General features: G+C 49.8%; 1 protein-coding gene across 10 annotated transcripts in view; it reads right to left on the bottom strand.

Moving 5' to 3' along the window:
* LOC144940586 (uncharacterized) overlaps positions 1–12100 on the bottom strand; it is a 35000-nt gene that overhangs the window by 11888 nt on the left and 11012 nt on the right. For 9 of the 10 annotated variants that reach the window (XR_013639141.1, XM_078866798.1, XM_078866804.1 and 6 more), the window contains 5 exons: positions 6292–6731; positions 5500–5612; positions 4489–4762; positions 2238–4155; positions 1307–1406 (listed from right to left, as the gene is read on the bottom strand). Coding sequence is in view for 8 of the 10 variants with exons in the window: in XM_078866798.1 (XP_078722924.1) it covers positions 1307–1406; positions 2238–4155; positions 4489–4762; positions 5500–5612; positions 6292–6731 (2845 nt within the window). In the remaining 2 variants the exon portion in view is untranslated. Of the gene's footprint in view, positions 1–1306; positions 1407–2237; positions 4156–4488; positions 4763–5358; positions 5613–6291; positions 6732–12100 lie in introns of those variants that run through there. The other variant, XR_013639142.1, reaches the window with a different exon arrangement.

Below are 12100 nucleotides of genomic sequence, written 5' to 3'. Positions count from 1 at the left end.
TTCCGAGACCTATGGTCCACACAGTATGGAGGCAGCACTATCCCCCCCACCACAATAGTATAATACGAGGGCGGTGAAAGAATTCACTCGATGACTGGCATAGCAGATTCAGAACAATAAAGTTCAAACGGTAACAAAAGTTAATGCAGTCATAGGCGGTTAAATGCTTTGTGTTGATATTTGTGCTGTGTGTCACGCTGCTGCTGTTGTTTTGTAAAGCGGCGGAGGTGGGGGAGGGGGTGGGTGGTGATGACTTTTACCACCAAGCTAGTGCCCTTGCCGTCTCGTGGTCGTTTGCTCCGGTACTGCATCTTGGCCGACATTGTTGAAAGATTAACGAGTAATGAATTGTATAATAATGTAAACACTAACAAATTAACAGGAGAGTAGTTACGTATGCGGTAAGTGCTTCTGCAGATTTGCATCAATGAATTGTTTAAACTTTTTTAACTTCAAAGTATGTAAGTCTGTTTAACTAGCCAACCGCGCTAAGCGGAGGTGCGGGGGAAGGACAACAAACTAAACGCAAAAAGCAGTTCTAATGAAATGAGTTTTCAGTGTAGATTTGAAAGTGCATAGCTCCAGTGGTGTCCAAATAATAACGAAGGCCCCTGTACATTTCTTGATAATTTTTCGCAATTAGAACTTTAAAACCCTGCAATTAAAATAGTGAAAAGGTTATATAGTCTACATAACCACACCTTTTATCACATTCGTTTTGTTTTAATTTGTAAATGCCCAGCCACACAGGTGTGCCACAAGTTCTGAACTAAACGTTTGGACGGTCAGTCGGTCAACTATGTGATGAGGGAGGGAATTCCACGGCATCGGGCGAGAAATCGATGTACGAACTGACCTGCATTGATCAGCGTGGTGAAGTATGGTAACAAATAAATAAATACTCCTAGGCCAATATTAAAGTGAGCAAGCCTCCATACAGCAGTTTGAGTTTCTGGTAATGCTTTGACCAATTTGGCCGATATTCAAATGGGCAAGTCTCCCCCTTAGTGATGGGACACTTGGGACAGTTCGGAGATAATGCATTCCAGTTTCCAACCTGACTTGGGCTGCATTATTCATCAGTCCTCAGACTTTCCTGAGCAAATAAAACTATTGTTTTTGCTGTCAGGGTAAAAAGCACATTTGCATGTTTGTAGAGAATGACTTTTAGCGCTGGTTAGGGTCTCCCGAGTTTCGGGTAACGCTTTGACCAATTTGGCCGATATTTAACTAAAAACGTAATTATTATTCTCATAGTTGTTGCTGTTGTTATTGTGGTGCATTTAGCGGCAAAGAGTAGACTCACGTTCTCGCACTGCTTACAGGAGAAGCCCTGCAGCTTCCTCCGCTCGTCTTTATTCCGCACCACATCCACGTATGCAAACCCGGGCTGCTCCGCGCCAAGTCTGTACAACCACCACCAAAGACAAAGATCCCCCTCGTATAGCCTTTCCCAGGATTTTGAGGCAAGTACTGTTAGCGAGCAGCACATGTGAAGGCTGGTATGGCACAAGAGGTGGGGGGTGGCCAACACTACGCCCGGCCGTCTTTTTCTCCCCAGTTGTGATGTTTATACACCGCACCAGGTACTTATTGAGGCTGAGTCGACCTAGGGGAGTCCTAGGACCGGTTCAGATAATCGTCACTGGTGTTGGCCGTGAGCGGGAATCCAACATCGGGTTGCAGATTTCGTAGCACCGGGCGCTAACAGCTACACTACCACAACCACCATCAAAGAGTAATTCCTGCAGTCACGAAAGCTTCAAATCTAGTTTGAACCACCATAACACCACCACATCCTTATCACCACCACAGCTATCAACACCACCACCATTACATCAACCACCATTTGCCACTAAGTGGCAGTGACATCACCATGGCGCTTGTGCCAGGCTAGGTCAGGTCATCATTACATCACCACCACAATCATCACCATCATGACCACCTCCATCAATACCATCACCAAAACCACCCCCCCAATCATCCCCGCCAAGACCACCTCCATCAACAGCCCTACCACAATCATCATTAACACCATCGCCACCAACACTAAAACAACCAGTTCCACCACCAACACCAACGCAATTACCTCCATCATCACTGACACGACAACCAGCATGACTCATATCGACACCAGCACCACGTGTGCTATACCCAGCAGCTCGGCATGAGATGTAATATTAGACAGGCAATGACTTGTGTGTAGTCTCATGCCAGAAACAATCCCAGCAGCTCACCTGCCACCTGCGCCCACCTCCTGCCCACAGCCCTTCTGTGTTGGCGCTTTGGAACACGTGGTGTCTAGCCGATCCGGGCTGTGCGTAGCAGTGGAGATTGGTCGTTTGGTGCTGTGAGCGGCAGCAGTTGTAACTGGCTGATTGCCGCTGCATGCTTGAGCGTTGGTCGACTGGTTGGGGTAGCGTGGGTGAGCGATGGTCGGCTGGTCATTGCAGCGTGGGTGACCGGTGATTGGCTGGTCATTACTGTGTGGGTGAGCACTGGTTGGCTGTTCATTTCTGCATGGGTGAGCGATGGTCAGCTGGTTATTGCAGCGTGGGTGAGCGATGGTCGGCTGGTCATTGCAGCGTGGGTGAGCGATGGTCGGCTGGTCATTGCAGCGTGGGTGAGCGATGGGGGGCTGGTCATTACTGCGTGGGTGAGCAATGGTCGGCTGGTCATTGCAGCGTGGGTGAGCGATGGTCGGCTGGTCATTGCAGCGTGGGTGAGCGATGGGGGGCTGGTCATTACTGCGTGGGTGAGCGATGGTGAGCTGGTCATTACTGCGTGGGTGAGCGATGGTGAGCTGGTCATTACTGCGTAGGTGAGCGATGGGGGGCTGGTCATTACTGCGTGGGTGAGCGATGGTCGGCTGGTCATTGCAGCGTGGGTGAGCGATGGTCGGCTGGTCATTGCAGCGTGGGTGAGCGATGGTGAGCTGATCATTACTGCGTGGGTGAGCGATGGTGAGCTGGTCATTACTGTATGGGTAAGAGATGGCGAGCTGGTCATTACTGCGTGGGTGAGCGATGGTCGGCTGGTCATTGCAGCGTGGGTGAGCGATGGTGAGCTGGTCATTACTGCGTGGGTGAGCGATGGTGAGCTGGTCATTACTGTGTGGGTAAGAGATGGCGAGCTGGTCATTACTGCGTGGGTGAGCGATGGTCAGCTGGTCATTGCAGCGTGGGTGAGCGATGGTCGTCTGGTCATTGCTGCATGGGTGAGCGATGGTCGGCTGGTCATTGCAGCGTGGGTGAGCGATGGTGAGCTGGTCATTACTGCGTGGGTGAGCGATGGGGGGCTGGTCATTACTGCGTGGGTGAGCGATGGGGGGCTGGTCATTACTGCGTGGGTGAGCGATGGTGAGCTGGTCATTACTGCATGGGTGAGCGATGGTCGGCTGGTCATTACTGCGTGGGTGAGCGATGGTGAGCTGGTCATTGCTGTGTGGGTGAGCGATGGTCAGCTGGTCATTACTGCGTGGGTGAGCGATGGGGGGCTGGTCATTACTGCGTGGGTGAGCGATGGTGAGCTGGTCATTACTGCATGGGTGAGCGATGGTCGGCTGGTCATTACTGCGTGGGTGAGCGATGGTCGGCTGGTCATTACTGCGTGGGTGAGCGATTGTCAGCTGGTCATTGCTGCGTGGATGAACGATGGTCGGCTGGTCATTACTGCGTGGGTGAGCGATGGTCAGCTGGTCATTGCTGTGTGGGTGAGCGATGGGGGGCTGGTCATTGCTGCGTGGGTGAGCCATGGTCAGCTGGTCATTACTGCGTGGGTGAGCGATGGTCGGCTGGTCATTACTGCGTGGGTGAGCGATGGTGAGCTGGTCATTGCTGCGTGGGTGAGCGATTGTCAGCTGGTCATTGCTGCGTGGGTGAGCGATGGTCGGCTGGTCATTACTGCATGGGTGAGCAATGTTGAGCTGGTCATTAATGCGTGGGTGAGCGTTGGTGGGCTGGTCATTGCTGCGTGAATGAGCGATGGTCTCCTGGTCAGAGCTTCGTGGGTCAGCGATGATCTTCTGGTCATTACTGCGTGGGTGAGCGACGGTCGACTGGTCATTCAGGCAGAAGGACACGTACTCCTCTCCATCACAGGTTCTGTCAAAGAGGTCGTCCAGGCTGTCATTGCAAATGTACGTGGTCTCTCTGCCTGCACGACAGATAAAACAATAAAAACAATCACACTTTGCCCCTCGGATGTTTGTCCACGCAGTCGACATTCACGGAGCTGTGCCCAACTGCTCACTCTGCTGTCATACAAATAAGGTGGTTATCGTGTTGCCCTCTGAACCCAGCGACCCGAGTTCAATTCCCGGCTGTGTCTAAACATCGGTCCTGGGCCCTTCACCAACGCTGACCCGCAATACTGACCAGCGTGGTGAGCTTGGTCCAACAGCCACCGTGACCGTGATGGCACGGGGTGGCGGTTATCCAGCAGTGGACTGGCAAAGGAAGGGCTCTACAGCGGATGGGGCTAACATACCGGCTGCGGAGCCCTCGCGGCCACTGCTCGGCGTTGTAGGTGTCCAGCAAGCTGCCTGTTGGACAGGGCGCCTGTCTGCTCGGGGGGACGTCACCATGGCGCCGCCGCCGTCGTCGTTGTACCGCCCTATTGCACCGCCGTGCCTCAGCAGCACGCTCTCGTTCACAAAGGTGCAGTCCACGCTCAGGTCCTCCGGGCCATGATTGTCGTCGTTGCCGCTGTCTCCATCTCTCACATCTGATGCACTTCCGCCAAAACGGGGGCTTCTTGGAGCCTTGAAGATTGAAAAGTGCAATATTCAGGTGTCCCTCGATTCACAAAAAGGGATGTGTCCATGAAAAAACATTACGATGAAAACGAGAGTTTGTGAATCGGAATGGCTTTCCCCATTAATTTGGTACTAAAAGTTAGGGATGTGTTTTGGACAGTCATTGCAACTCTACTCCTAACCTAAAAATATATACACCTGTATCAGTCAGAATATTTATTGATAATGCGGGAGGAAATCCGATGAGCGTTACGGCAACAAACAGACCTACACACGACGATAGGAGTGAAAAGTATAGGAAAGGTAAGCAAATCACTTAAAGAGGTACCCACACTTTACCACACCGCACACAACCTGACGTTGATCGACTGTGCTGCAACCCATTTACCGTGTACTGGTAGGTGGACAGAGGCGGGTGGGCAGGCGGTGGAGACGAGGGGAAGTTACAACAATACAAAAAACAAAATCACTTTTCATAGTAAAACATTTTTAAAGAATGTAAATATTACAACGATCAAATCATTAATTAGAAGTTAAAATAATTAACCTTTCCAGGAATGACTGGAAAGGCGACGCGAAGGCGGTTTGGTGACGCAGCCTACCGGGTGGCTTCTCGCCCGACGATCTCACGGCGCGAGCGTGGCTATGGCGAAGTTTCGTCCATGCGGAAGTTCCGTTGCGTCAATTGAGCAGCGTCCGGAAATTGGCAAGTGCGTTCACGGGAGACCTCGCGCTGCATCTACCTGTGCCGTCGGGCTGTCCTCATCATACTGGGAGAGGCAAGCGGAGGGGTCAATGCGCCACAGCATCATTTCGGCCCCATCGGTATCCGCCGCCGGAGTAGCAGCTGCGGCGCCTGGCACAAGCGAGCCACATACAGAGCGAAGCACGGATGTCAAATACAGGGGGAGGGGGTAGGGTTACACTAAACATGCCACACAAAGACCACGCACAGACCACATGCACACATGCCACACACAGGCCACACAATATGGCAAGACCCAAATGGCAACACAACTTTTAACTAAAGTTGAAATAATATTGGGTCATCTTAAACAGTTATAGTGACTCCCTCCACCCCCCTCCGCCAGTAACAGACAGATGGACAAATCTAATGCATGAATGCGTTTAACCTTACTAGCGAAGCTATTAACTACTATATTTATTTTACCAGGGTAAGGCCCAATGAGCAATATAGCTTGGTTTCAGAAGCGACCTGGCCATAGATGATAGCTCAATGAAGTGGCTTATCGCGTAGAAATTTATAGCAGCCAAATTCTAAAAACGCGTGATTTTGATTGTAAATGTGGATGGAAAACCCGGAGGACCCGGAGAAAAATCCACACGACCACGGGGAGAGAGAGACACCGTAAACTCAAAATATACAGCAGGTGTCAGGGTCGGGATCGGACCCACGACCTCCTGTATACCAGGCGAGGTAGTTAACATCTCTCCACTGTTGCACTCCACCACAAAGCATGAATAACTAAACCCCCTCCCGCCCCACCCATGGCGCTCGAGCAGACGTCCCGTACCCGAGGAGGTGAGCACGGACGCTGCCCCTCGCGCTTCCAGCGGGGGGGAGGTCCCAGTCACCACTCGGCTCCCCGAGGCTCGCCGCCCCTGCTCTCCCCGTTCGTCGCTCGTTGCCCACCGCTGCCCCCTCCGCCACCACACCGACTCTGCAGCTGTGATCTTCCAATCGGCGAAGTCTCGCATCACGTCGGGGACCGCGTCGGGTGGCGTGGTCCCCACGTTTTGCGCCTCTTCGATCGAAGCGACGGTAAAAGGCCCCGGCGGTGCAGGCGGCTCCTGGCTTGACAGCTTGCGGCCCAGCAGCGACGGCGAGTCCGCGTCAGTCTCCGCGGAGGCCGGGTCAGGCGAGGTCGGTGTTGCCGCCTGGAGCGACCCGTGGTGCAGAGGCCCCAACAACCCCGTGTGTCCGCACGCCCTGGGGGGCTTGCGTCCACAACGGCTGAGAACAGAAGTTACTAATCGGCTGCGTTGGGTGGTGGCGAGTTAACGATACATTTATATTTATGCGATCTAACCCAAAATAACTTTGATTATGTTCCTACCCAGGCTTGCCAGGAGGCCGCACACCAAAGTTTTGGACTCCACCTGTTACATCTGTATGGGATAGTGTTTCTCCCTCGCATGCGGGGGATCTCTCCAGATGCTCCAGTTTCCACTCACAGGTAAACGCTCATTAAACCTTTTCCATTTAATCGATTCCAAACGGAATCCATGGTAAAAGGCCATGTGGTAGGGGCATGTGGCAGTTTGGCGCCGGCTATAGTAGAGTGCGGCAGTGGTGCCGCTACCACTGGCGGAGCCAGTGGGGGGGGGGGTGGGGTGGCACGTGCCCCCCCAATGATCCGATCGAAATCCCTAATTTCGATCGGATCATTGGGGTTTATTAGTAACTAGCGGTAAGTACCCGGCGTTGCCCGGGCGAAAAAGACAGACACACACATCGACTTGCACACACTTTCAATGTAGATGAGTTTAGCGTAAGAAGCAAAGAACAGCAATATTAATTGTCCGCACATCAACATTACGATTGTAATATTTGGCAGGTGATTATTTAAGAAAAAGGTTTCTATCAACGTGATTTGACACAATAACAAACATATCAACGCAGAGCAAGTTATTAATAAATTATTAGTTGTGGGCACACAAACGAAAATGTGAATTCTAAATTTGAAGCTTTCGTGACTGCAAGGATTCATACTCTTAGTTTTTTCGGTAAAGTCACGTAGGTAAAAAATTTAAATAAAAATTAAATAATAATAAATCACGACGTTTCGGAGGCAACACAAATCTCCGTCATCAGGTGGGACCGTCACAGTCAGATTTGCTGTATCAAGTGAGGCAGGGATTCCAAGATACAAGTTCTTAAATACAGTACATAAAATCCGTGATCTAATTCCATCTGTGAAGGATGTCATCCCTGACTTGCAATACCCTGGAGTCTATAAACTGAGTTGCAGCTGTGGTGATTGTTACATTGGGGAAACGAAACGTCATGTCTCTGATCGTGTACGCGAGCACAAGTCAGATTTGAAACACGGCAAAATTGAGTCTTCCGCCGTTGCCGATCATTGCTACAACGCGGTGGGCTCTCATGATATTGTTTTTTCCGAGACCAAGGGGCTCTGCTAACCCTCTGGCTACCATCAAAGGTTTGTACACGAAGCCATTCAGATATACAAACACAGACATAATTTCAACCGTGATGATGGGTACAAACTTAGTAATCATTGGAAAGATGTTATTAACCATGCAAAAAAGATTTAACTACACATTTTTGGACCATCGTATCTGACAAACACTATTTTACTTTACCGAGTGTTAACATCCCCAGCGTTTAACAGTACTCTCCTTTTTCGTATTTGATTGTCAGCCAACACTGGTAAAAAAAACCATGAGCATTTTCGTTCTCTTCTATCATGTGCACCAACAGGTACTTGTGCACAAACAGGTCCACGTACACGTACTCCCCGTCCTCTCTTTTAGCCACCCCCCCCCCTTCCAATACGTTATCATGTGCAACAACAGGGGCTTGCACACAAACACGTCCACGTCTACGCACATCTCTTTTAGCCCCGTCCCCCCCCTCCCAATACGTTCCATTCATTGGCTACCACATTCTGATAAGCTCCCCCCCCTCCCCCTTAACTTGTATTTAAGAACTTGCATCTTGGAATCCCTGCCTCACTTGATACAGCAAATCTGGCTGTGACGGTCCCACATGATGACGGAGACTTGTGTTGCCTCCGAAACGTCGTGATTTTTTTATTATTTTATTTATTAATTTTTATTTCAATTTTTTACCTACGTGACTTTACCGAAAATGTGAATATTTGCAAGTTGATTATTAAAAGACCAGGTTTCTGTCTACATGAGTTGAGCAATAGAAGCAAGGAATAGGAAAATTAGTTGTCTACACACAAACATTAATAATGTACATTCATTGTGTCTTTCGTTAAAGTCACGTAGATAGAAAAATAATGAAAAGTGTAAAAAATATCACACAATACCATACAAGAACAACAACCGCCATTCGGCACTAAGTGGCGGTGACGTCACCACAACGCTTGTGGCAGGCTATGTGCACCTTGAGGCCACGTGAAGTGTTGAACGCATGCTGGCAGGAGGTGACGGGGCAGACCCAGATGCGACAGGTCGATTGAATGAGACGAATGGCTGATGCACCACCTGTGCCCCCTACTGTGCCAACTTTCTGTGCTTTAGTCACCCAGCGCTCTGCCCGTTGTTGTGAGCGTCGCTCCTCCGCCCTCCGTTGTTGTTGGAGGACAACTGGCTCCAACTAGCAGTAGCGTCCTTCACGGGCCTCCTCCACAGAGGCCGATCTTGACAGCACTGGAAGCAGTCATCGGCAAGTCCACTCAGCTCCACATCCTCCTGTACCACATCACTCCATCTCTTCTGTAGCCCGTGCCGTACCCGTTTACCCCCCACGATCCGGCCGAACAAAAGCTGTTTAGGTATGCGGTGGCTGGGCATGCGGGCTACATGGCCCAGCCAACGCAGCCTTGCCTGCCGGAGGAGCTCACCGATGGGACTTTGGCCACATCGTTAAAGGATTTGTGAGCTCCTCACACAATCCAGCCTGGTTAAACCCAGGATGGATCGTAGGCAGGCCAGCCTAAAATGTATCGAACTGGCGAAGATGCTCCATTAGGGGGGTCCACGTTTCGCAAGCATAGAGAAGGGAGGGAATGACTGTGGCCGAGAAGACCTGAAGCTTCGTGCGGAGCGACAAACCAGGTAGCTTCCACACAGCGCTACGCAACCGATGAAAAGACAATGCCGCTCGACTGATTCGGAGTGAGAACTGTTAAACCGGAGCCGGTCATGAGCACACTGCGCAGGTATGGGCAACTCTCCACTCTCTCCACAACTGCCCCATCAGCAATTGGGAGTTTGCGGCGGTGGAGTGTCCGATGGTACAAAATACCCAAGCAGGTGCTTAGTTTTGGTGGGGCTGATGGCAAGGTCCCACCTCTAAGTGGCAAGCTCCAGGTTCAGCAGCAGCGCCTCCAACTCCACGTCTGAGTGAGCAGCAATTACCAGATCATCGGCATACATAACATGGTTGAGCAATAGGAAGCCATCCCTCGACCGCACCAGGGCATCGATCAGCCTCCCATTGTATCTGTACCAGATGTAAATTCCTCCGGTAGAGCTATTGAAGGCTTCACGAACTACGTGGTAAAAATAGGTGTAAAATAATGTGGGAGCCAGAGAACATCCCTGTCGCACCCCAAGGTGTACAGGGGATAGCTCCGACTCCTGGCCACGTAGTTTTAGCCGGGCCCGCTCACCATCATGAAGGTCCTTAATGATCGTGAGCAGAGGGAGAGGGACTCCGAAAGCACGCAGAACAACCCAGAGGCCAGGCCTACTGATGGTATAATAGGCCTTGACCAGGTCAAACACATTCCTGCAGAGGGAGCTGGTAGGAACGTTGGGTTGCTCGGTCAATGGCCAGGGTCAACGGCGGCGTGGTGTATTCCGCAAATATGGCCGACTGTGAGGGTGGGCACAAGCCGGCGTGAGTAGGTTATAAGGGCACCACGGGGTGACCAGCCCCTCCCCACCCAGCCCCACCCCTCCCACCCCCCACCCAGCCTCACTCTCCCCACCCAGCCCCTCCCCACCCTCCCCTCTCCACCCAGCCCCACCCCTCCCATTTTTGGATGCACGACGGGCGGGCGAACGGACACAATAATCCCCTGTGGGCTGGTGTAACCAGGAGGTTGCTACCAGTATAAAGCAGAGATATAGGTCTTGTTGGAATTCCCTACACCTCAGCTGTAGCAGACAGACAGAAAGTATGGCATCTGTGCAGAAACGCCCTTTCCTAAAACCGCAATAAAACCGCACAATACGATACACACCATGTTATACACACAATACGATACACACCATGCTATACACACAATACTGTAGACACAATACCACACACACCATGCTATAGACACAATAGCATAGACACAATAGCATACACACCATGCTATGCACACAACAGCAAACACACAATAGCAAACACAATACTGTAAACACCCGACTATACACACCATGGTATAGACACAATAGCATACATAGAATGGTACACAAACAATACCAAACACACAACACTGTGTGTATGGTATTCTGTGCTTGGTATTGTGTGTATGGTGTCATGTGTATAGCATGGTGTCTATGGTATTGTGTGCATACCATTGTGTGTATGGTATTGTGTGTATAGTACGGTGTGTATGGTATTGTGTGGATGGTCGTGTGTGTGCATAGCATGGTGTGTATGGTATTGTGTGTATGATGTTGTGTGTATAGTACGGTGTGTATGGTATTGTGTGTATGGTACGGTGTGTATGGTGTTGTGTGCATACCATGGTGTGTATGGTATTGTGTGGATGGTCGTGTGTGTGTATAGTACGGTGTGTATGGTATTGTGCGTATGGTGTTGTGTGTATAGTACGGTGTGTATGGTATTGTGTGTATGGTATTGTGTGTATAGTACGGTGTGTATGGTATTGTGTATGGTATTGTGTATGGTATTGTGTGTATAGTGCGGTGTGTATGGTATTGTGTGTATGGGGTTGTGTGCATGGTATTGTGTGTATAGTACGGTGTGTATGGTATTGTGTATATGGTATTGTGTGTATAGTACGGTGTGTATGGTATTGTGTGTATGGTATTGTGTGTATAGCACGGTGTGTATGGTAATGTGTACAGTAAAACCTTGGATTGCGAGCATAATTCGCTCCGGAAACGTGTTCGTAATCCAAAGCACTCGTATATCAAAGCGAATTTCCCCATAAGAAATAATGCAAATGATTCGTTCCACAAACCAAAAATACTGTATTCATATAAAAGTTATTAATACAAAATACCTTTTTCAATTTTTATTATTTAAATTAAATAAACAAATCAACTAACAAGAGCATTGAAACTGCCCAAGTAATTAAAACGATCAAAATACCGTACATTGCGGGAGTAACTGATAAACTAGCCAGATGTTTGGAAAAACAAAACATCCGAGTCAGATTTGGCACGGTACATAAAATACAGAATCTAATATCTGGTACAAAATATGTATTACCGAAGCTATCAATAGAAGGTGTGTACAGGATTAACTGCACGTGTGGTAAATGTTATGTTGGGCAAACAGGATCAGCACGAGACTAAAAGAACATCAGAGAAATATTACATTCTCCCAAATGCAACTGTGAGCAATAGCAGAACACGCATGCCAACAAAGTCACTCAATTGATTTTGATAATATTGAAGTTTTGTGCAAAACTAGCTACTACT

Source organism: Lampetra fluviatilis, chromosome 23 (assembly GCF_964198595.1).
Source record: "Lampetra fluviatilis chromosome 23, kcLamFluv1.1, whole genome shotgun sequence".
Lineage (NCBI taxonomy): Eukaryota > Metazoa > Chordata > Hyperoartia > Petromyzontiformes > Petromyzontidae > Lampetra > Lampetra fluviatilis.
This window is presented reverse-complemented; position numbering and strand designations above follow the sequence as displayed.